The sequence below is a fragment of the Bombina bombina genome, chromosome 5, assembly GCF_027579735.1.
Source record: "Bombina bombina isolate aBomBom1 chromosome 5, aBomBom1.pri, whole genome shotgun sequence".
Taxonomy (NCBI): domain Eukaryota; kingdom Metazoa; phylum Chordata; class Amphibia; order Anura; family Bombinatoridae; genus Bombina; species Bombina bombina.
This window is the reverse complement of record NC_069503.1, coordinates 1,085,323,884-1,085,351,266: the sequence shown is the minus strand read 5'-3', so window position 1 is coordinate 1,085,351,266 and position 27,383 is coordinate 1,085,323,884. Positions and strand designations below refer to the sequence as shown.

Here is a 27,383-nt window from a genome sequence, read left to right as displayed (position 1 = left end):
TGACAGACGTTTGTGTAAAAGAATGGACAGAGCTGAAATCTGTCCCTTTAAGGAACTAGCGGATAAACCCTTTTCTAAACCTTCTTGTAGAAAAGACAATATCCTCGGAATCCTAACCTTACTCCATGAGTAACTCTTGGATTCGCACCAATATAAGTATTTGCGCCATATCTTATGGTAAATCTTTCTGGTAACAGGCTTCCTAGCCTGTATTAAGGTATCAATAACTGACTCAGAAAAACCACGTTTTGATAAAATCAAGCGTTCAATTTCCAAGCAGTCAGCTTCAGAGAAATTAGATTTTGATGTTTGAAGGGACCCTGGATCAGAAGGTCCTGTTTCAGAGGTAGCGACCAAGGTGGACAGGATGACATGTCCACTAGATCTGCATACCAAGTCCTGCGTGGTCATGCAGGCGCTATTAGAATCACTGATGCTCTCTCCTGTTTGATTCTGGCAATCAATCGAGGAAGCATCGGGAAGGGTGGAAACACATAAGCCATCCCGAAGGTCCAAGGTGCTGTCAAAGCATCTATCAGAACCGCTCCCGGATCCCTGGATCTGGACCCGTAACGAGGAAGCTTGGCGTTCTGTCGAGACGCCATGAGATCTATCTCTGGTTTGCCCCAACGTCGAAGTATTTGGGCAAAGACCTCCGGATGAAGTTCCCACTCCCCCGGATGAAAAGTCTGACGACTTAAGAAATCCGCCTTCCAGTTCTCCACTCCCGGGATGTGGATTGCTGACAGGTGGCAAGAGTGAGACTCTGCCCAGCGAATTATCTTTGATACTTCCATCATTGCTAGGGAGCTTCTTGTCCCTCCCTGATGGTTGATGTAAGCTACAGTCGTGATGTTGTCCGACTGAAACCTGATGAACCCCCGAGTTGTTAACTGGGGCCAAGCCAGAAGGGCATTGAGAACTGCTCTCAATTCCAGAATGTTTATTGGTAGGAGACTCTCCTCCTGATTCCATTGTCCCTGAGCCTTCAGAGAATTCCAGACAGCACCCCAACCTAGTAGGCTGGCGTCTGTTGTTACAATTGTCCAGTCCGGCCTGCTGAATGGCATCACCCTGAACAGATGTGGCCGAGAAAGCCACCATAGAAGAGAATTTCTGGTCTCTTGATCCAGATTCAGAGTAGGGGACAAGTCTGAGTAATCCCCATTCCACTGACTTAGCATGCACAATTGCAGCGGTCTGAGATGTAGGCGTGCAAAGGGTACTATGTCCATTGCTGCTACCATTAAGCCGATCACCTCCATGCATTGAGCTACTGACGGGTGTTGAATGGAATGAAGGACACGGCATGCATTTTGAAGCTTTGTTAACCTGTCTTCTGTCAGGTAAATCTTCATTTCTACAGAATCTATAAGAGTCCCCAAGAAGGGAACTCTTGTGAGTGGAAAGAGAGAACTCTTCTTTTCGTTCACCTTCCTCCATGCGACCTTAGAAATGCCAGTACTAACTCTGTATGAGACTTGGCAGTTTGAAAGCTTGAAGCTTGTATCAGAATGTCGTCTAGGTACGGAGCTACCGCAATTCCTCGCGGTCTTAGTACCGCCAGAAGAGCACCCAGAACCTTTGTGAAGATTCTCGGAGCCGTAGCCAATCCGAATGGAAGAGCTACAAACTGGTAATGCCTGTCTAGAAAGGCAAACCTTAGATACCGGTAATGATCTTTGTGAATCGGTATGTGAAGGTAAGCATCCTTTAAATCCACGGTGGTCATGTACTGACCCTTTTGGATCATGGGTAAAATTGTCCGAATAGTTTCCATTTTGAACGATGGAACTCTTAGGAATTTGTTTAGGATCTTTAAATCCAAGATTGGCCTGAAAGTTCCCTCTTTTTTGGGAACCACAAACAGATTTGAGTAAAACCCTTGTCCTTGTTCCGACCGCGGAACCGGATGGATCACTCCCATTAATAAAAGATCTTGTACGCAGCGTAGAAACGCCTCTTTCTTTATTTGGTTTGTTGACAACCTTGACAGATGAAATCTCCCTCTTGGGGGAGAGAATTTGAAGTCTAGAAGGTATCCCTGAGATATGATCTCTAACGCCCAGGGATCCTGGACATCTCTTGCCCAAGCCTGGGCGAAGAGAGAAAGTCTGCCCCCCACTAGATCCGTTCCCGGATCGGGGGCCCTCGATTCATGCTGTCTTAGGGGCAGCAGCAGGTTTCCTGGCCTGCTTGCCCTTGTTCCAGGACTGGTTAGGTCTCCAGCCTTGTCTGTAGCGAGCAACAGCTCCTTCCTGTTTTGGTGCAGAGGAAGTTGATGCTGCTCCTGCTTTGAAATTACGAAAGGAATGAAAATTAGACTGTCTAGCCTTAGGTTTGGCTCTGTCTTGAGGCAGGGCATGGCCTTTACCTCCTGTAATGTCAGCGATAATTTCTTTCAACCCGGGCCCGAATAAGGTCTGCCCTTTGAAAGGTATATTAAGCAATTTAGATTTAGAAGTAACGTCAGCTGACCAGGATTTTAGCCACAGTGCTCTGCGTGCCTGAATGGCGAATCCGGAATTCTTAGCCGTAAGTTTAGTTAAATGTACTACGGCATCTGAAATAAATGAGTTAGCTAACTTAAGGGCTTTAAGCTTGTGTGTAATCTCATCTAATGGAGCTGATTCAAGTGTCTCTTCCAGAGACTCAAACCAAAATACTGCTGCAGCCGTGACAGGCGCAATGCATGCAAGAGGTTGCAATATAAAACCTTGTTGAACAAACATTTTCTTAAGGTAACCCTCTAACTTTTTATCCATTGGATCTGAAAAGGCACAGCTATCCTCCACCGGGATAGTGGTACGCTTAGCTAAAGTAGAAACTGCTCCCTCCACCTTAGGGACCGTTTGCCATAAGTCCCGTGTGGTGGCGTCTATTGGAAACATCTTTCTAAATATCGGAGGGGGTGAGAATGGCACACCGGGTCTATCCCACTCCTTAGTAACAATTTCAGTAAGTCTCTTAGGTATAGGAAAAACGTCAGTACTCGCCGGTACCGCAAAATATTTATCCAACCTACACATTTTCTCTGGTATTGCAACTGTGTTACAATCATTCAGAGCCGCTAACACCTCCCCTAGTAATACACGGAGGTTTTCCAGCTTAAATTTAAAATTTGAAATATCTGAATCCAGTTTGTTTGGATCAGAACCGTCACCCGCAGAATGAAGCTCTCCGTCCTCATGTTCTGCAAATTGTGACGCAGTGTCTGACATGGCCCTAATATTATCAGCGCACTCTGTTCTCACCCCAGAGTGATCACGCTTACCTCTTAGTTCTGGTAATTTAGCCAAAACTTCAGTCATAACAGTAGCCATATCCTGTAATGTGATTTGTAATGGCCGCCCAGATGTACTCGGCGCTACAATATCACGCACCTCCCGAGTGGGAGATGCAGGTACTGACACGTGAGGCGAGTTAGTCGGCATAACTCTCCCCTCGTTGTTTGGTGAAATATGTTCAATTTGTACAGATTGACTTTTATTTAAAGTAGCATCAATACAGTTAGTACATAAATTTCTATTGGGCTCCACTTTGGCTTTAGCACATATAGCACAGATATCTTCCTCTGAATCAGACATGTTTAACACACTAGCAAATAAACTAGCAACTTGGAAATACTTTTCAAGTAATTTACTATAATATGAAAACGTACTGTGCCTATAAGAAGCACAGAAAAAGTTATGACAGTTGAAAATTAATAAACGGAAAAGTTATAGCATCAAATCTTTGTAAAAAACACAATTTTAGCAAGGGATTGCTCCCATTAGCAAAGGATAACTAACCCTGATAGCAGAAAAAAAAAAAAAAAATACAGAAATAAACGTTTTTTTATCACAGTCAACTACAATCTCACAGCTCTGCTGTGAGTGATTACCTCCCTCAAAACAAGTTTTGAAGACCCCTGAGTTCTGTAGAGATGAACCGGATCATGCAGGGAAGACAATAAACTTCTGACTGAATTTTTTGATGCGTAGCAAAAGCGCCAAAAAAGGCCCCTCCCCCTCACACATAACAGTGAGAGAGATCAGTAAACTGTCATAAATTAAATAAAACGACTGCCAAGTGGAAAAAAATAGTGCCCAAAACATTTTTTCACCCAGTACCTCAGAAAATTAAACGATTTTACATGCCAGCAAAAAACGTTTAACATTAATAAATTGAGTGTTATTAAAAAGCCTGTTGCTAGTCCCTGCAAATTAGGCTAAAGTTTTATGCATACAGTATAATTCCAGTGAAGTGCCATTCCCCAGAATACTGAAGTGTAAAATATACATACATGACAGCCTGATACCAGTTGCTGCTACTGCATTTAAGGCTGAGTTTACATTATATCGGTATGGCAGAATTTTCTCATCAATTCCATTGTCAGAAAATAATAAGCTGCTACATACCTCTTGCAGATTAATCTGCCCGCTGTCCCCTGATCTGAAGTTTACCTCTCCTCAGATGGCCGAGAAACAGCAATATGATCTTAACTACTCCGGCTAAAATCATAGAAAAACTCAGGTAGATTCTTCTTCAAATTCTACCAGAGAAGGAATAACACACTCCGGTGCTATTATAAAATAACAAACTTTTGATTGAAGGTATGAAACTAAGTATAATCACCACAGTCCTCTCACACATCCTATCTATTCGTTGGGTGCAAGAGAATGACTGGTAATGGCAGTTAGGGGAGGAGCTATATAGCAGCTCTGCTGGGTGAATCCTCTTGCACTTCCTGTTGGGGAGGAGTTAATATCCCATAAGTAATGGATGATCCGTGGACTGGATACACTTAATAAGAGAAAAATAAATAAAATAAAAGTTGGGTATTCTGTTTGTTTTACATGATTATTTTAAGAGAATTGTTGCTACTACTCATAGCTTTCCCTACTGTATTTTACCCATTGTGCTAGATAGTGAAGCTCTACATTTTCATACTGAGCGGCGCCATTTTGGAGTTCACGTATTCTTATACCCTGTGACTGAAAAGGTGACTAATAAAAGATCAGTGATGTTACCGGCTTTTTCACAGCTGTATTGTGTGCTTCTGATTACCACATAAAATACATAAGGATAGAACTACGGATGATCAATTAAACACAAAAGCATTTGCTGTGTGTAAATATGCTTCCAATCCAGAACTTGTCACTGTATTGCTGAATGTATATTTTTATATATATGTATATATTTTTTTTTTAAATCTGTAAATGATAATTTGTGATAGAAATTATACAATTTGTGCATATGCATAAGATCTTTGGTGTTTTTTGATAGAAGCCATTGATATCCAGCCCTCTTGGGACTAAGTTTATTATATATTATTAAGATGAAAGTTTGCTGGCAATTTCTTGTAGCTTTACTATTGAACTCCCAAGCACCTCTGGATAGAATTAACTTTGTACAAACCCAGGGTTCAATAATTACTACTATGGTGTGCAGAGCTGGTGGTAAAAAAATGTCTAAAAAAAGAAATGATATACTGTATGTATGTATATATATATATATATATATATATATATATATATATATATATATATATATATATACAGTATATGTATGTGTATATGTGAATATATTTCTATAACAATATGTGTATTTATATATGTGTATATATATATATATATATATATATATATATATATATATATATATACATAATATATATATATATATATATATATATATATATATATATATATATATACATATACATAAACATATTTTATTAAATTTTAATATTTTAAAATGTTTTTTACTATGTATTTACTGTACATATTTTACAAAGACTGGTATGCGTATACCCTGTGAGCTTGTGCACATGCTCAGTAACAGCTTGTTCCCCACAAAGTGTGAATATAAAAATACTGTGCAAAATTTGATAATAGAAGTAAATTGGAAAGTGTCTTAAAGCCGCTGCTCTATCTGAATCATAGAAGTTTATTTTGACTTGAGTGTCCCTTAATATATGCCTATTAAATAATTGCATTATATATTCCTCTAATTGCATTACCAGTCTTATAAATCAAAAACACAAACTAGTACATAATAAATTTCAAAAATGAGGTCACTAATTACACCCCTTACTTACAAAAAAAAAACCTGGATTACAGAAATGATACATTTCCCTTTTTTGCTGCTTACCCATTGGAAATCGTTTTTCCACTCATGATTATTTTGTTCCTCACAGACACATCACTCAGCTTTCGATACAGTAAAGGGCTGTAAAAGTTTTTGACTCGGGTACCAAGAATATCTGCTAAAATATATTGATAAAATAAGTCTCAATGAAGAAGTTTGTTATATTTGTTTAAACTGAAAAATATATGTCTGAAAAACATGAACCTTTTTTGTGATACAAAAGCTGGGGTTTATTGTACAAAGTAATGTCACAATTATTTGGCACGAGGTTAGTAACATTATTGCATTTCCAGGTGTTGGGGTAAATGATACATGTAAAGTATTCCTCAGTGGCGTTTCGTAAATCTGCCAGACGACACCAAGACTCCTCTTCTGCGCAACCTATAAAAAAAGGTCACAGTACAGTAATGTTTCAATTATTGACTGAAGACAAAAACATCCATGAAATAAAAAAATAAAAAATAACATTGAAAACCTATTAGTTTGTGAATTTGGTAAAAAGGCAGATAATCCTGTATGAGGAGTTATCTATTATTTTTCTTGTTATGAGATTTCAGATTATCCATGCTTTATCCCATAATGCCTGCTAAATTTATTGTTACATTCCATGAACAAACATCTTTTATCAGAGCACTTGCCCATGCAATTTTAACCCCTTAATGACCACAATGTACCCTGTATGTCACTGGTCGTTAAGGGTTTTTTCAGGACATAATAGCACAAGTCTAGCAAGAACACGCTATTAATGCCCTCCCTCCAGCAGGCTTTGTGGAATAGAGCAGTCTCAACGCTGGTGGCAAGACCGCGCTATAAAACAATCAAGTCCCAAAAAAAGGCCAGTGACATACAGGGTACGTCGCTGGTCCTTAAGGGGTTAAACAACTTTCTGATTCACTTATACTTCGTTTTCATGCAAGCTATTGTTGAAAAGCTGGGACATAGGCTTCCCATTTCAGGAGCATTATATGGCAGCAGATTTTCAAGAATGTAATATATTTGCAAGAGCACTAGATGGCAGTCCCATTTCCTGCCATATTTGCTCTTACCTAGCTATCTCTTTAACAAAGAATGCAATGAGAATAAAAAGAATTTGATATTAGAAGTAATCTGGAGGGACTTGTACAAGCATCATTTCCAAAGGTACGTTACAGTAAAAGCAGGTAAAATAAACATTTATAAGATATTTCAATATTTTTTTCTTTCTATAGCTTTACAAATAAAGTAATAATAATGACAATATTAAATAGCATAAAATAGGGGATTACATTTTGAGTTTAAAGCTCCTTTTAAGCTCAGTGGATATCGGTACAATATGTTGGCGTGAGTTGTCTGATAGTGAGAATTTTAGATACTTTCTTTTCAGCTATACCAGCTATCATAATATATATACAGCCATTGCCAGTGCTTAGCTCATTCTCTTAGTATCACTGTCCTCACAAAGAATAATATAAAATGCCAATTTCAATGAGAAATAATAATAAAGTTAAACGTACGTGTAAGACACCACAACATTGCTTGTTTAGATGAATAGCGCTTCTTAGAAATCCCAAATTGTTGGCTCGGCACAGAATATTCTTGGGTAATTACAACAGAATTACTGTCAACCTGAAGGAATAGGTCCTTTGCAGAATCTGTGGGGCAGATAAAGATAATCTTATATATATAATTTACTGGGGGTGTGTATATATATATATATATATATATATATATATATATATATACATATCACAGTTTATAAAATCCCTAAAAAAACTAAAACTTCTTTGGGGGCATATAAAATATAGAAAATAAAACTTGAATATAGATTATCAATAAAGAACTAATCATACCAAATACATATTTTAAACAAACAAGAAAGAAATGTAATACAATTAGTGATGCAGCTCAAATTGCTTCATACATGTCCTGTACTTGTAAGTACTTAGATGGATAGAACAGATAGATAGACTGATACATATATTGATGATAGATAGATATAGATGGAAATATAGAGAAAGTCTGATTAATAGATACAGTATATAGATAGATACAGAAGATAGATATATAGAGATAGACAGATAGATTAATTGACAGATAGATGATGACCAGGACAGTAACTTAAAAAACAAGACAGGTTATGATGATTTCTTAGTCTGTAGGGAACAAGTTAGCAGCTTGAAAACAAGACAGGACTGGTTATCTCAGGTAAATGAGCCACTGGAAATTTAGACTGAGATTGGTTGACCTATTGCAAAGACACTTTCTACATGATTTGCATTGTGTTATATAGAGAGCGGTGTGTAACATCTGTCTGTTTAGTACACCTAGCACTCTCCTTGTGCACAATTCAGTGCATCCTTCGCACAAGCTCAGCAGCAACTGTCTGAACTCCGCAGAGACACCGTGGTTTCTCTCAGTCAGCAGACAAATTACAGATGGTAACTGCATCACAGGGTGCATAGGGCTTAACAAAATGTTAATTATGTTATTTCAAATCTTTCCACCTTACACATGTCTTTTTAAATCATTTTGAATGTAACTTTAGTTTTAAGGAAAAAAAAATATATGAAAAAGAGAAAATTACATTCAAAACAGTTTTCTAAAATTCCGATCAGGTGTAAACATGCGCCTGAATAACAACTTTTAGTCTGTGACAAATTCTTTAATATACTATCCAGCTACTGAAGGTGATTTCTGCTTTACTCAGATAAATGTATTGCAAACGTAATCCTATTTGTACAATAATAAGTCAGAGGGTAAGATCATGACAGGTTAATTACAAGTCTATTACAAACTGAGGAAGTCAATATATTTTGCCCACTCCATTACAATTAATAGCAGTTGTATTTGATGTTATAAGTTGGTTAAATTGTATCAAAGCATTTTTATGTGCAAGTTACACATATTGTTCCGTTTACTGTTAATGAAAAGTGCAAGTGCTTGTAGCACGCTCATTTTGTACATATAGCAAGTGTAGTACAAGCGTGCTATCTGTAACACCACTTTAGCTTTTAAAGGGATATGAAACCCAACATTTTTCTTTCATGATTCAAATAGAGCATGCAATTTAAACAACTTTCTAATTTACTTCTATTATCAATTTTTATTTGTTCTCTTGGTATCTTTTGTTGAAAAGCAAGGCTGTATGCTAAGGAGACGGCCCATTTCTTGAGCACTATATGGCAGCCGTTTGGCAAGAATGCTATCCATTTGAAAGAGCACTAAGTGGCAGCGCTATTTCCTGACATGTAGTTCTCCAGATGCCTACCTAAGTATCTCTTCAACACAGAATATCATAGGAACAATGCAAATTTGATAATATACGTAAATTGGAAACATTTTAAAACGGTACGCTCTGTCTGAATCATAAAAAGGAAATTTTGGGGTTTCATATCCCTTTAACGTTTTCAAACACCTGGTATTGACGTTTGCGCTTGCTATGGTGTTTTCTAATACACCAGAAAATGATACATAAATGAAGCAATTGAGATGGTTAATATGGAAGAGCAAAGGAATAAAGAGACAAATAAAGGACAAATGTGTTGGAGGAGCTGTGTAGATATAAAGTATATGACAAGGGAGGGTGGGAAGGTAGAGGCTCAAGGTCATGTGAGTATTGTGTGATCCCTAATTCTATAGGGTAGATTTAAAAAAGGTTGAGTGGACGTTTTGCTGTAGCGAATCATATCCGCTTGACCTCACTAAATGCTGAGAGCATACGATGTCGGCATTTAACATTGCACAAGCATTTCTGGTGAAGTGATTGTGCAATGCTGCCCCCTGCTCACCGGCAGCCAATCGGCAGCTAGCAGGGGCCTTCAATCATCACGACATAATTGGCTTTGCCATCGTTTTTTTGGCAATTAGAAGGCCACTGATTGCTGCTGTGCACCGCACTTTTGAAATTCCCAGCAGTGAAGGGGTTAATCTGTTAGCTTGTAAAGTTACATTTTGCTGTGCTGTAGGGATTACCCTCCCACCAGACACCTTCTCCCAACCCCTAACTGATACCTCCCAAACAGCTCTCCCCTCCCCGGTGACCGTTATGTTAGATACTGTCAGATAGTCTGCCATTATGCAGTTTAGGGGTTTATGTAAAATATAAATATTTTTTAATTTCTCTAGCATAGGGATACCTTCTCAGACCCCACACCCAACAGTTTTCTTAACCTCTTTCTCCCACACTCCCTAGAGAGGCCAAAAAAAGGAAAATGCAGCAAATTGCCTAAATCAGCTATTTGGTTACAGAATTTTATTCTTGGAACCAAAATATTTCTTTCATGATTCAGATAGATCATACAATTTTAAACAAATTTCCAATTTATCTAATTTGTTTCATTCTCTTGGTATCCTTTGTTAAAGAACCATCAATGCACTACTGGGAGCGAGCTGACTGCACTACATGAGCCAATAACATAAGGCATATATGTGCAGCCACCAATCAGCAGCTCCTGAGTCTACCTAGTTATCCCTTTCAACAAATTATATCAAGAGATCAAAACAAATTAGATAATAGAAATAATTTGGAGAGTTGTTTAAAGTCACATGATGTCTGAATCATGAAAGAAACATTTTGGGTTTCATGTCCCAAGCACAATTCTTGCACAAAAGGTGTTTAATGTCTGTATAAATATTGTGCTTGAACAGCTTTGGATCTTTGCTACCCAATTGGATTAACTTTTAAACATAATTCAAGTAGCTAAGAGAAAGTAGGGCACTAGAATGGCTTTCAGCATCATTCTGCACCACCAACAGCAATAACTTTAGCATGAAGGATACTAATGCATGTGCTAAAAATAAACAGCTACCATTTACTTGTAAACATTCCTTATTGATAATGCCACAGATAGATAAATAATGTTAGCAACATGTAGTATTATTTTGTTTTGTTGTAAATCACGTACCTGATACGCTACTGCTCTGTAAGGCTCCCAAGATGCAACCCGAGTCATTAGGTAACGTCATTTTATCTGCAATAGAATTATTGGAATTTAATAAATCTCATTAATCTTTGGAACTGAACATAAAGGTGTGACATTACCTTCTTGAGAAATTTAAAGGGACATGGCGGTCAAGATGAAACATTTATTTCTAGTTTACTTTTATTATGAAATTTACATTGCTCTTATGGTCTCCTTTTTTGAAACCTAGTTCCTTATCATAAGAGCATATCTAGATGGACTCAGAAGCTTGCATGTGTGTATTTAGTGAAATATAGCTATCAAAAAATGTGCACACTTCTAGGCCAATCTAGATATGCTCTTATGCAAAGGGGATAGATATCATTAACACTGTGCACAACAAATATTAATAAAAACATGAAAAAGGACATCTTTTTAACTGATCTCAAATGTAATGTTTAAAAAAAATAAAACAAACAGTGCCCCTATCACTTGAACTAGCTTAATGCAGCTCCCTTTTCATATCCATTTCTACGGTCCAATGGGCTTTCAATTAAGTTCTTTAAATGTGTCCCCAAGAAAGTACATAATAGTGACGTACCGCTCAACTTTAAGTGATTAAGGGCCAGATTACAAGTGGAGCGCTATCTTAACGTGCGCCCGTAAAGGGGCAAATTTGACCCTTTTTTGGAGCTTGTTAAATAATCAGCCATTACAAATGGCTGGTTAATGTGACCGGGATCTTGTGATTTAATTTTGTGCTTAGCGCAATTAACCAGAGGTCCAACCTCTGGTTAAAAAGAAAAAAGTGCCCCAATTGGCCCTGAAAAAATGAGGACAGTACATAAACATTTAAAACAAAGAGGAGCATTTTTATTTTTTAAATCTGCATAAAAGTGCATTTACATAGAGGTGCATGGGGGACTGTGATTTCACTATAAATATATATGTATATGCTTATATACAGTAGATCTATAAACATATAAATATATACATACATACAGGGAGTGCAGAATTATTAGGCAAGTTGTATTTTTGAGGATTAATTTTATTATTGAACAACAACCATGTTCTCAATGAACCCAAAAAACTCATTAATATCAAAGCTGAATAGTTTTGGAAGTAGTTTTTAGTTTGTTTTTAGTTATAGCTATTTTAGGGGGATATCTGTGTGTGCAGGTGACTATTACTGTGCATAATTATTAGGCAACTTAACAAAAAACAAATATATACCCATTTCAATTATTTATTTTTACCAGTGAAACCAATATAACATCTCAACATTCACAAATATACATTTCTGACATTCAAAAACAAAACAAAAACAAATCAGTGACCAATATAGCCACCTTTCTTTGCAAGGACACTCAAAAGCCTGCCATCCATGGATTCTGTCAGTGTTTTGATCTGTTCACCATCAACATTGCGTGCAGCAGCAACCACAGCCTCCCAGACACTGTTCAGAGAGGTGTACTGTTTTCCCTCCTTGTAAATCTCACATTTGATGATGGACCACAGGTTCTCAATGGGGTTCAGATCAGGTGAACAAGGAGGCATGTCATTAGATTTTCTTCTTTTATACCCTTTCTTGCCAGCCACGCTGTGGAGTACTTGGACGCGTGTGATGGAGCATTGTCCTGCATGAAAATTATGTTTTTCTTGAAGGATGCAGACTTCTTCCTGTACCACTGCTTGAAGAAGGTGTCTTCCAGAAACTGGCAGTAGGACTGGGAGTTGAGCTTGACTCCATCCTCAACCTGAAAAGGCCCCACAACCTCATCTTTGATGATACCAGCCCAAACCAGTACTCCACCTCCACCTTGCTGGCGTCTGAGTCGGACTGGAGCTCTCTGCCCTTTACCAATCCAGCCACGGGCCCATCCATCTGGCCCATCAAGACTCACTCTCATTTCATCAGTCCCTAAAACCTTAGAAAAATCAGTCTTGAGATATTTCTTGGCCCAGTCTTGACGTTTCAGCATGTGTGTCTTGTTCAGTGGTGGTCGTCTTTCAGCCTTTCTTACCTTGGCCATGTCTCTGAGTATTGCACACCTTGTGCTTTTGGGCACTCCAGTGATGTTGCAGCTCTGAAATATGGCCAAACTGGTGGCAAGTGGCATCTTGGCAGCTGCACGCTTGACTTTTCTCAGTTCATGGGCAGTTATTTTGCGCCTTGGTTTTTCCACACGCTTCTTGCGACCCTGTTGACTATTTTGAATGAAACGCTTGATTGTTCGATGATCACGCTTCAGAAGCTTTGCAATTTTAAGAGTGCTGCATCCCTCTGCAAGATATCTCACTATTTTTGACTTTTCTGAGCCTGTCAAGTCCTTCTTTTGACCCATTTTGCCAAAGGAAAGGAAGTTGCCTAATAATTATGCACACCTGATATAGGGTGTTGATGTCATTAGACCACACCCCTTCTCATTACAGAGATGCACATCACCTAATATTCTTAATTGGTAGTAGGCTTTCGAGCCTATACAGCTTGGAGTAAGACAACATGCATAAAGAGGAAGATGTGGTCAAAATACTCATTTGCCTAATAATTCTGCACTCCCTGTATATATATGTATTCATTGCTGCCCAATGCTGCACGACTTACCCCCTGCGCTGCGCTAGATGGTTTTCCGTGGCTGTCGGCATTAAAGGGACAGTCTACACCAGAATTTTTATTGTTTACAAAGATAGATAATCCCTTTATTACCCATTTCCCAGTTTTGCATAACCAACACAGTTATATTAATATATGTTTTACCTCTGTGATTTCCTTGCATCTAAGCCTCTGCAGACTGCCCCCTTATCTCAGTGCTTTTGACAGATATGCAGTTTAGCCAATCAGTGGAGACTCCTAAATAACTCCACAGGAGTGAGCACAATGCTATCTATATGACACACATGAACTAGTACTGTCTAACTGTGAAAAACTTTCAAAATGCTCTTAACTAAGAGGCGGTTTTCAACAGTTTAGAAATCAGTTTGAGCCTACCTAGGTTTAGCTTTTCAAAAATACCACCAAGGGAACAAAGCAAATTTAATTATAAAAGTAAATTGGAAAGTTGTTTAAAATGGCATGCCCTATCTGAATAATGACAGTTTAATTTTGACTTGACTGTCCCTTTGGAGCCTGTGGAAACACGCTTTTGTGAACACTTGACTTCCGGGCAATGCAAACCTGAGGTTCGGTTCGTATTGCGCCACACTTGTAATACTAGTGCACATATTATTAATATTACAGAGTGGAGCGCAAATACCGAACTCACATAAGCGCAATATTGCTCTCCAGTCGTAATCTAGCCCTAAATGTGTTGTTCAAAATAACGCCTGGTTTGTGGATCTAATGAATATATCTGCTATTAGCATAAACTATTATTCATTTATCAAAACATACAATACAAATAATAAAATTGAAATGTAGAAATAAATGGACATATGTGCAAGTAAAATATCATATGTCTTTTAATAATATCCAGAATTGAAATATCCCAGAATTAAACAGTTTTTAAGGTGGTGATATACTATATGCAATTTTTACTTTTAACTTTATATTATTTATGTATTTTCTTACACTTTTTAATGCATTTAATGAATTTTCTTACTAGATAAGAAAAAAATGTAAAAGACATGAAACTTAAAACTCACGCCATCCAACATACAGATGTTAGCGCAGACGTGTCAGTATGTGAAGGAGGAAGAGACATTTGTCTCTACTGCTACAGGCAAAGATTATAATATTAAAAATCATATAAATTGCAACACTACACACGTTATCTACCTCCAAATGTGTAAAGAAAGTACTAAGCAATATACAGGGCGCACCAAGAGACCTATGAAGGATAGGTTCTTGGAGCACCTTAGATCAATTGAGGATCCTGACACTAAGACACCTGTGGGTAGACATTTTAGGGGCCTACATGGATCAGACACTAATTTAATACAAATACAAGGTATTGATTTTATACCTAAACCCATTAGAGGGGAAGCCGGGACAAGACTGTTTGACCAGAGTGAGGTCTATTGGATTTTCCATCTTAATACTAGATCTCCACTGGGCTTGAACTCTCATATTGATACTAATTTGTTTTACTAGCCTTCCAATTGTTGGTTTGTTGTATAGCAATTTGTGTAACTGTGGATATTATATAGCTAAGTAAGAAAACATACTGTAGATCTAAATTAAATTATATAGATACTATGAGATGGATTCAGTATATTTCTATAATATGTTTAACAAAATAGGCTTTGAATATTAGCTCCACATTTAACATGTAATATTATTTATATAAATCTCAAAAACAAATTGTGTACTACAAAAATATACATAATATTTAGTACCACAGTAAAAGCTCAATATTACTCATGTTACTATTATGTTATTAAAGGTTGATTTACTGTTACAACTAGGGTTACAATATTAAGACAGTTCATGGCATGATGAGTATTCAGCTTTTAGGAAAGTAAGGGGTTAACTTACTGATGAAATGTGTATAAAGGTGCTTACTTGAAACATTAGCAAACAGCTGGTGCGCAAGGGCTTGGTGGAGCCCGAAACACGTACAGCAATTATTTTTCTATAGCCAAACTCCACTAACCATTAGACTTATTTGGAGGAGTCAATCTGAGCTTTAGTACAAAGACACCAGAACTAGTCATTGTTATAAAGTTAGTATCAAATTTATAAAATTAGTATAAAGTGTATTGTTTTGCAGTTAATATCTGATAAAGACAATTATGGACATATATGTAGCAGGGTTAGCCTCGATACGTCAGCAGCATGCTTTTCAAGTTCTTTGAATTAAAAATATCTCAGAGCTAAATTGCATGACAAGGGAGCAAAATACATAATGAAAATATATTGTTTATATTACAAATAACATTTTAAATAAAAATACCAAAGGTGCTTACTATCTATTTAAGTTCAGGGCTCAAAAAGTGCTACATTTTAAAGTAATGTAGTATATAGAGTGCTAAAAAGTTTCAGCTTCTTTTGGATGATTTGGCTAACATTTTAATCACCAACTTGTAATACTAGATTGGGCATTATTCTTTTAGCGAGGTGGAGCTCAAGATAACTTGCCTTGTGATATCAATTGTGCTCTATTCGTCATCAATCCCAATACAGTAGGTATTGAAAATAATCACCCCCCCTTAAAAATAATCACCCCCCTTGAAAATAATCACATTTTGTTGCTTTGCAGACAAAAATAAAGACAATTCAAAAACAGAATCACTGAGTTGGAAAAAGGATCACCCCTTTGTGTCAGTATTTTGTTGAACCACCTTTTGCTTTAATTACAGCCTTTAGTCTGTTGGGATATATCTGTACTAGGCTCTTACTAGGCCATGCAAGGACATTCATCTTATTCTCCTTCAACCAATGGGTGGTCATTTTTGCTGTGTGTTTTGGGTCATTGTCATGTTGGAAGGTAAACCTTCTTCCCATTGACAACTTCCTGGCAGAGGGCAGCAAATTTTCCTCAAGAATTTAACGTTATTTTGCCCCATACATTATTCCTTCTATCCTGACTAGTGCTTCAGTGTCTGCTGCAGAGAAAACCCCCATAACAGGATATTACCACCTCCATGCTTTACTGTAGGTATGGTGTTATTTGGATGATGAGCTATACTCACTTTCCTCCAGACATATTGTTTGGATTTGAGGCCAAATAATTAAATTTTTGTCACATCTGACCATAACACCTTTTTCCATGTGGCTTCAGAGTCTTCTAGGTGTGTGTTATGGCAAAGCTCAGTAGTGAATGCATGTGGAGAATTTGTGATATTGTTGTCACATGCACACAATGGCCATTTTTTTGTCAAACATTTCTGCAACTGGTACAGAGTTGCTGTGGGCCTCTTGGTAGCCTCTCTGACCAGTTTCCTCCTGGCTCTTTCATCCAGTTTGGAGTGACATACTGATCTAGAGAGGGTCTGTGTTGTACCACATACCTTCCACTTCTTAATAGTAGACTTTACTGTGCTTCTGGGCATTGATAAAACCTTTGATATTTTCTTGTATCCATCTCCTGACTTGTGCCTGTCCACAATGTTATCCCAGAGATCTTTTGACAGTACCTTGCCGCCCATAGTTGATGGTTTGCTTCAGTTGCACTACCAGGAACTGAGATGCTCCAGGAAAGCTCTTTTCATGCTGAGCTAATCAATATGCCCACAGTTGATCACAGTTGAAGGTAAAAAAAGACTTTGTGTGTGCCGTTGAGAAGTTGATTAGCTACACCTGATTGAGTTTACAAGTAATTTTAGGAGTGGGTGATCCTTTTTCCAAATCAGTGATTCTGTTTTTGAATTGTCTTTATTTTTGCCTGACATGTTGGTATTGTATTTTTTACTTGGATATTATAACGTGCACTGAGTAATTACAACTGGATACACAAAAACCGTGTCTGTCTTTATTTCAGGCTACAAAGCAACAAAATGTGATTATTTTCAAGGAGGATGATTCTTTTCAATACCCACTGTATGTTTCACTGCTCAAAACATTGAGTACTATGTTCCTTTAATGCAATGTTGGAAGTATGTAATATAATGGTTGGGTCATTTTTATGATTGTGTTTCCCTCCCCCACACAAAAAAATCATCTAGATGTCCATCTCACAACCAACAACATGAGGTTACAAATCTTATACATCATGACACAGACAAGCAGACTTTTATGAACTCTCTATTAAAGGGACATAATACTCATATGCTTAATCACTTTAAACTGATGCAGTATAACTGTAAAAAGCTGACAGGAAAATATCACCTGAGCATCTCTAGGTAAAAAGGAAGATATTTTACCTCACAATTTCCTCAGCTCAGCAGAGTAAGTTTTGTGTAAAAAGTTATACTCAGCTGTTGCCCAGCTGCAGGTAAAAAAAAATGAAAAAATGAGCAGCAGCCAATCAGCATTAACAGTGCTAGGGTCATCAACTCGTTTACTGTGATCTCATGAGATTTGACTTAACTCTCATGAGATTTCATAGTAAACTTCCTTTAAACTGAATAGGTAAATAACATGAGAGTGCACAAGGCTCAACCCCTTAGCTGTCCCGGGACTGATTTGTTGCTTAGAAGTCCTTTACAATGGGATATGGCTACTGATGAACTTTTGAGGTAAAATATCTTAGTTTTTTACATAGAGATGTTCAGGTGATATTTTCTAGTCAGCTTTTTACAGCTATGCTGCATCACTTTCAAGTGTTTCAACATTTGGGTATTATGGCCCTTTAATACACAGCTGAATTAATCAGGTTGATTTATATTGATTAAAAACACATCTTTGTCTGTTTGTGGTTCACCAGGATTGAATTTAGATTGAATCATTCTTCTTTGTGAAACTAAAATCTCGCTGGAAAAGTTGCCACAACATCCATTGGAATTCAAAGAGATTAGTAATTGCGCTTTGTCACAGATGCGAATTGTGTGATCAGTCATTTTTTTATGGCAAACGACTTACACAAAAAAAAGCCTTCAAATCCTTAGGGGAAAAAGAAATTCTTTAACATAAGCACAGAAGAAAACGTTGAAATAATCTGAAAAATACCATCTTGACAATTTTGAAATTAGAGAGTCATCCTTGAGCTAAGAAACATAATGTCAATTAAGTATTTATGCTTGAACAAGTTTTAAAGGGACATGAAATGTCCCCATTTAGTTATTTCATGATTCTGATAGAGCATGTGATTTTAAGCATCTTTGAATTTTAATTCTATTATCTAATTTGTTTTCTTCTTTTGGTATCATCCCACAATAGTAACACTTGCATCCATCCCACAATAGCAGCACTTGCATCCATCCCACAATAGCAGCACTTGCATCCATCCCACAATAACACTTGCATCCATCCCACAATAGCAGCACTTGCATCCATCCCACAATAGCAGCACTTGCATCCATCCCACAATAGCAGCACTTGCATCCATCCCACAATAGCAGCACTTGCATCCATCCCACAATAGCAGCACTTGCATCCATCCCACAATAGCAGCACTTGCATCCATCCCACAATAGCAGCACTTGCATCCATCCCACAATAGCAGCACTTGCATCCATCCCACAATAGTAACACTTGCATCCATCCCACAATAACAACACTTGCATCTTCCCACAATAACAACACTTGCATCTTCCCACAATAACAACACTTGCATCATCCCACAATAGCAACACTTGCTTCCATTACACAATAGTAACACTTGCATCCATCACACAATAGCAACACTTTCATCCATCACACAATAGCGACACTTGCATCCATCCTACAATAGTAACACTTGCATTCATCTTACAATAGTAACACTTGCATCCATCTTAAAATAGCAACACTTGCATCCATTGCACAATTGCAACACTTGCATCCATCCCACAATAGCAGCACTTGCATCCATCCCACAATAGCAGAACTTGCATCCATCCCACAATAGCAGAACTTGCATCCATCCCACAATAGCAGCACTTGCATCCATCCCACAATAGCAGCACTTGCATCCATCCCACAATAGCAGCACTTGCATCCATCCCACAATAACAACACTTGCATCCATCCCACAATAGCAGCACTTGCATCCATCCCACAATAGCAGCACTTGCATCCATTCCACTATAGCAGCACTTGCATCCATCCCACAATAGCAGCACTTGCATCCATCCCACAACAGTAACACTTGCATCCATCCCACAATAACAACCCGTGCATCTTCCCACAATAACAACACTTGCATCATCCCACAATAGCAACACTTGCTTCTATTACACAATAGTAACACTTGCATCCATCACACAATAGCAACACTTTCATCCATCACACAATAGCAACACTTTCATCCATCACACAATAGCAACACTTTCATCCATCACACAATAGCAACACTTTCATCCATCACACAATAGCAACACTTGCATCCATCCTACAATAGTAACACTTGCATTCATCTTACAATAGTAACACTTGCATCCATCTTAAAATAGCAACACTTGCATCCATTGCACAATTGCAACACTTGTACCCATCACACAATAGCAACACTTGCATCCATTACACAATAGCAACACTTGCATCAATCTTACAATAGTAACACTTGCATCCATCTTACAATAGCAACACTTGCATCCATCACACAATAGTAACACTTGCATCTATCACACAATAGCAACACTTGCATCCATCACACAATAGCAACACTTACATCCATCTTACAATAGCAACACTTGATTCCATCTTACAATAACAACACTTGCATCCATCCCCCAATAGCAGCACTTGCATCCATCCCACAATAGCAGCACTTGCATCCATCCCACAATAGCAGCACTTGCATCCATCCCACAATAGCAGCACTTGCATCCATCCCACAATAGCAGCACTTGCATCCATCCCACAATAACACTTGCATCCATCCCACAATAACAACACTTGCATCCATCCCACAATAGCAGCACTTGCATCAATCCCACAATAGCAGCACTTGCATCAATCCCACAATAGCAGCACTTGCATCCATCCCACAATAGCAGCACTTGCATCCATCCCACAATAGTAACACTTGCATCCATCCCACAATAACAACACTTGCATCTTCCCACAATAACAACACTTGCATCATCCCACAATAGCAACGCTTGCTTCCATTACACAATAGTAACACTTGCATCCATCACACAATAGCAACACTTTCATCTATCACACAATAGCAACACTTGCATCCATCCTACAATAGTAACACTTGCATTCATCTTACAATAGTAACACTTGCATTTATCTTACAATAGTAACACTTGCATGCATCTTAAAATAGCAACACTTGCATCCATTGCACAATTGCAACACTTGTACCCATCACACAATAGCAACACTTGCATCCATTACACAATAGCAACACTTGCATCAATCTTACAATAGTAACAATTGCATCCATCTTACAATAGCAACACTTGCATCCATCACACAATAGTAACACTTGCATCTATCACACAATAGCAACACTTGCATCCATCACACAATAGCAACACTTGCATCCATCTTACAATAGCAACACTTGCATCCATCTTACAATAACAACACTTGCATCCATCACACAATAGTAACACTTGCATCCATCCCCCAATAGCAGCACTTGCATCCATCCCACAATAGCAGCACTTGCATCCATCCCCCAATAGCAGCACTTGCATCCATCCCACAATAGCAGCACTTGCATCCATCCCACAATAGCAGCACTTGCATCCATCCCACAATAGCAGCACTTGCATCCATCCCACAATAACACTTGCATCCATCCCACAATAACAACACTTGCATCCATCCCACAATAACAACACTTGCATCCATCCCACAATAGCAGCACTTGCATCAATCCCACAATAGCAGCACTTGCATCCATCCCACAATAGCAGCACTTGCATCCATCCCACAATAGTAACACTTGCATCCATCCCACAATAACAACACTTGCATCTTCCCACAATAACAACACTTGCATCATCCCACAATAGCAACACTTGCTTCCATTACACAATAGTAACACTTGCATCCATCACACAATAGCAACACTTTCATCCATCACACAATAGCAACACTTGCATCCATCCTACAATAGTAACACTTGCATTCATCTTACAATAGTAACACTTGGATTCATCTTACAATAGTAACACTTGCATCCATCTTAAAATAGCAACACTTGCATCCATTGCACAATTGCAACACTTGCATCCATCCCACAATAGCAGCACTTGCATCCATCCCACAATAGCAACACTTGCATCCATCCCACAATAGCAACACTTGCATCCATCCCACAATAACAACACTTGCATCTTCCCACAATAACAACACTTGCATCATCCCACAATAGCAACACTTGCTTCCATTACACAATAGTAACACTTGCATCCATCACACAATAGCAACACTTTCATCCATCACACAATAGCAACACTTGCATCCATCCTACAATAGTAACACTTGCATTCATCTTACAATAGTAACCCTTGCATCCATCTTAAAATAGCAACACTTGCATCCATTGCACAATTGCAACACTTGCATCCATCACACAATAGCAACACTTGCATCCATCCTACAATAGTAACACTTGCATCCATCCTACAATAGTAACACTTGCATCCATCTTAAAATAGCAACACTTGCATCCATTGCACAATTGCAACACTTGCATGCATCCCACAGTAGCAACACTTGCATCCATCACACAATAGTAACACTTGCATCTATCACACAATAGCAACACTTGCATCCATCACGCAATAGCAACACTTGCATCCATCTTACAATAGCAACACTTGCATCCATCTTACAATAACAACACTTGCTTCCATCCCACAATAGTAACACTTGCTTCCATCCCACAATAGTAACACTTGCATCCATCCCACAATAGCAGCACTTGCATCCATCCCACAATAGCAGCACTTGTATCCATCCCACAATAACACTTGCATCCATCCCACAATAACAACACTTGCATCCATCCCACAATAGCAGCACTTGCATCCATCCCACAATAGCAGCACTTGCATCCATCCCACAATAGCAGCACTTGCATCCATCCCACAATAGCAGCACTTGCATCCATCCCACAATAGCAGCACTTGCATCCATCCCACAATAGTAACACTTGCATCCATCCCACAATAACAACACTTGCATCTTCCCACAATAACAACACTTGCATCATCCCACAATAGCAACACTTGCTTCCATTACACAATAGTAACACTTGCATCCATCACACAATAGCAACACTTTCATCCATCACACAATAGCAACACTTGCATCCATCCTACAATAGTAACACTTGCATTCATCTTACAATAGTAACACTTGCATCCATCTTAAAATAGCAACACTTGCATCCATTGCACAATTGCAACACTTGCATCCATCCCACAATAGCAGCACTTGCATCCATCCCACAATAGCAGAACTTGCATCCATCCCACAATAGCAGCACTTGCATCCATCCCACAATAGCAGCACTTGCATCCATCCCACAATAACAACACTTGCATCCATCCCACAATAACAGCACTTGCATCCATCCCACAATAGCAGCACTTGCATCCATTCCACAATAGCAGCACTTGCATCCATCCCACAATAGCAGCACTTGCATCCATCCCACAACAGTAACACTTGCATCCATCCCACAATAACAACCCGTGCATCTTCCCACAATAACAACACTTGCATCATCCCACAATAGCAACACTTGCTTCTATTACACAATAGTAACACTTGCATCCATCACACAATAGCAACACTTTCATCCATCACACAATAGCAACACTTTCATCCATCACACAATAGCAACACTTTCATCCATCACACAATAGCAACACTTTCATCCATCACACAATAGCAACACTTGCATCCATCCTACAATAGTAACACTTGCATTCATCTTACAATAGTAACACTTGCATCCATCTTAAAATAGCAACACTTGCATCCATTGCACAATTGCAACACTTGCATCCATCCCACAATAGCAACACTTGCATCCATCCCACAATAGTTTAATTTGACCCATCCTACAATAGCAATACTTGCATCCATCCCACAATAGCAACACTTGCATCTATTGCACAATTTCAACACTAGCATCCATGCAGCAATAGCTATACTTGCATCCATTGCACAATAGCAACACTTGCCTTCATTGCACAGTAGCAACACTTGTATCCATTGCACAATAGCAACACTAGCATCTATTGCACAATAGCAACACTTGCCTTCATTGCACAGTAGCAACAATTGTATCCATTGCACAATAGTAACACTAGCATCTATTGCACAATAGTAACACTTGCATCCATCCCACAATAGCAGCACTTGCATCTATCCCACAATAGTAACACTTGCATCCATCCCACAATAGCAACACTTGCATCCATCCCACAATAGCAATGCATCCATCCCACAATAATAAAACTTGCATCCCACAATAGTAACACTTGCATCCACCCCACAATAGCAACACTTGGCATCCTGCAATACCCTCTGGAAAGCAACCTCTATGCATCGGCCAGTGATGGTGCCGATCATTGCTGGTGTGGGAGGGATAGGAAGGAGGCGGGTTGGCGGCCCATCACTGTAGCAGTTCTGGTAAATGGTGATGAGAGGTCCAGGAGTGCACGTGAGGGGGCAGGAGTGGGTGGGACCGCTACACTATGGAAAATCTTTAGTGAAAAGGAAGGAGGGAGAGGGGGAGAAGTGTTGGGAAAGGGATCTGGGAGGGGGAGGGTATTGAGGAGGGGCAGCTACACTACAGAAAAAATTGTGTTTTTATTATTATTATTATTATTATTATTATTAAAAAAGCCTAATATTTAGCAAACTGTGTACTGGCAGACAGCTGCCAGTACCCAAATTGGCGGCAAATAGGTAGAGGGGGAGGGTTAGAGAGCTGTTTGGGGGGATCAGGGAGGTTGGGGGCTAAGGGGGGATCTTGCACTGCAGAACATATATACAGTATTATTATTTTTTTTTAAAATCCTTTTATTTTAGTATTGGCAGACTTTCTGCAAGTACTTAAAGGGACAGTCTAGTCAAAATTAACCTAAAGTTTGTGAAAAATTTGGCGATTTTTTTTTATTTGATCGCATTTGGCGGTGAAATTGTGGCATGAAATATACCAAAATGGGCCTAGATCAATAATTTGAGTTATCTACTAATATATATATATATATATATATATATGCTAAGGGATTTTCAGGGATTCCTGGCAGATATCAGTGGTACAATATAACTATTGCTAATTTGGAAAAAAGAAATGGTTTGGAAATAGCAAAGTGCTACTTGTACTTATTGCCCTATAACTTGCAAAAAAAAAGCAAAGAACATGTAAAATTGGCTATTTGTAAACTCAGGACAACATTTAAAAACTATTTAGCATAGGTGTTTTTTGGTGGTTGTAGATAACTAACAGATTTTGGGGGTCAAAGTTAGAAAAAGTTTTTTTATATGATAAGATGAAAATAATGGTATCTCTAGAAATTCCATTTACTGGCAAGAACAACGGTATATAATATGTGTGGGTACAGTAAATGAGTAAGAGGGGGAAAAAAATGACAGCTAATCACAAACCCTGCAAAAATGTAAAACTATAAGAACTGCCTGTTTGGACATTTAGCTGCTACCTATTTGACTCTAGGGTAATGTGCTAAGTTTTCTGATAATTTAGCATGATGTATCAAGCTAAACTTGATGGTAAACAAAGTCTTTATTGAAGAGAAATATTAAATAGCTGTGGGAAAAAAATATAAATATCAGCACCTTTATATCAACATCATGACTGAAAGGGTTAAAAATGGTCAGTAGTTTATTAGACTCGCCCCCACCATTGCCATCCCACTTAGAAGAATTTTTTAGTTTTTTTAAAGTGGTGACATATTTGATCCACTGTTTGTGTGAGCCATATGGCAAGAATCTGCTGTTGTAGTATAAAGCGCAGACGAAGGGACAGTAAAATCAAAATTAAACTTTCATGATTCAGATAGGGCATGCATCTTAAAAGAACTTACTTTTAGCATCAAATTTGCAGAGTGCTAGTTTATATGTGCCACATAGAAAATATTGTAAATATTGTACTCACCCCCATGGAGTTATGCATGAGACTACACTGATTGGCTGAAATGCAAGTTTGTAAAAAGCACTAATATAAAGGGGCAGTCTGCAGAGACTTAGATACAAGGTAATTACAGAGGTAAAATATGTATTAATATAACAGTGTTGGTTATGCAAAACTGGGGAATGGGTAATAAAGGGATTATTTATCTTTTTAAACAATAACATTTTTCAAGTGGACTGTCGCATTAAAGGCCACATTATGCAAATAAATAAATACCCCCATATAAACATCCATTCCAAGCCCACACATGGGAGGCAAACTTCGGGGTCAACTATATCACATGACAGGAAGCTAAAAAACAGGATTGTCCAAGGAAAATTAGGACAGTTGAAAAGAATGTTCTATGTCCCTTTGACATATAATCTTATAAGATATATACAGCCAAAGATAATATGTAAATTCTCTTGTGGCTCAATCAAAGGAAAAGTTACCTTTTTGGAGATAAACTCTCTGGAAGCTAGTGAAACGTTGTTGAATTTCTTCTTTGACCTCAGCACTTAAGTCTGTGCTGTACTCCACTTTTCCTATGCTCTGTGACAACATTGAATAACCTAAAAATGAAACAAAAACATGTATTAAACATTATAGTAAGGCAGAAATGAAAGCTACAGTGTATAAAAGTGTTTCACTACATAGAATAAATATATTGTGACAGCCAGACTGTCTGGGACATTACCTGCACAGTCCTCTTGGGTTTTTAAGGAGCACACGTTCAAAACCAATATCAAGTTTAAAAGGCTTGTGGCCTGTTTATTTGTAGTTCACAGCAAATATGCAGCAAATACAATACACAGCAAGTTATCAGCATACAGTTCAAATTACAGCAGTCTGTTTTAACACTAGCCCATTCCAGTGTCTGCACTCCAGCACCTTCCTTTACCAACACTAACATACCATTTCTATTAAAGGGATAGAATGGTCAAAACTGAAATATGCATGGGTGTATTTAGGTTTGGAAAAGAAGCATGTTTTCTACTATCTACTTCTATTAGCAAGAATGCTTATAGTAAAAGTTACAGCTGCTTTTAAAGCGGCATACACACATATGCTGTGAGTGCCCGTGCACTATTATTCAAACACCCCTTCTCATAGAGTCAGCACTGGCTTCTATGACGCAAATTAAGTTGTCACAGATGCAATACTGGTGCAGCACATGCCCTCATAGGATATGTGTGTATGCCACTGAACAACAGTAATAACTTTTACTAGAAGCATTTTTGTTAATGGAAGTATATTGCAGAAATGCTTATATTGAACATTGAAATGCATCCATGCACATTTCAATGTTGGCCTTTCTATCCCTTTTATAGGCTCAGCACACTCCAGATGAGCTTAATCAGACACAGCAAATCTGGATTGGATCCTGTGCACCCAATCACCCTGATAGTGGGTTCAAGAATTGACCCACCATACTCTTCCTAGTACTCCATCCCAGTAAAGAATGCACAAAACATAAACAGGCTCCTCTAAATAAAGTCTTTCCCTGGGGTGGCATATATTATCCCACATACCATTGTGATTTCTTAAAACACTAGGTCTTAAATACACACCATCCATATCTCTGCCTAGCACTTTGTCATATATCCTCCCCGTAGCCCAGACCTTGTGGGGTAAGAGTTTGTGGACATAAATGAATTCATGATAGGTTGTCAGTACTTCCATGTTTAGCCCAGCACTATGTTCAACCCTTAAAATTATAATATTGCATGTTAAGGAA

At 38.3% G+C, this 27,383-nt stretch overlaps 1 protein-coding gene across 1 annotated transcript in view; it reads right to left on the bottom strand.

Annotated features, from left to right (window-relative positions):
- Positions 1 to 27,383, bottom strand: part of TG (thyroglobulin) — a 535,242-nt gene that overhangs the window by 323,062 nt on the left and 184,797 nt on the right. The window contains exons 28-32 of the mRNA XM_053715949.1: positions 26,098 to 26,217; positions 11,016 to 11,081; positions 7,626 to 7,763; positions 6,337 to 6,513; positions 6,136 to 6,247 (exon numbers count right to left, since the gene is read on the bottom strand). Coding sequence (XP_053571924.1) covers positions 6,136 to 6,247; positions 6,337 to 6,513; positions 7,626 to 7,763; positions 11,016 to 11,081; positions 26,098 to 26,217 — 613 coding nt within the window. The remainder of the gene's footprint in view (positions 1 to 6,135; positions 6,248 to 6,336; positions 6,514 to 7,625; positions 7,764 to 11,015; positions 11,082 to 26,097; positions 26,218 to 27,383) is intronic.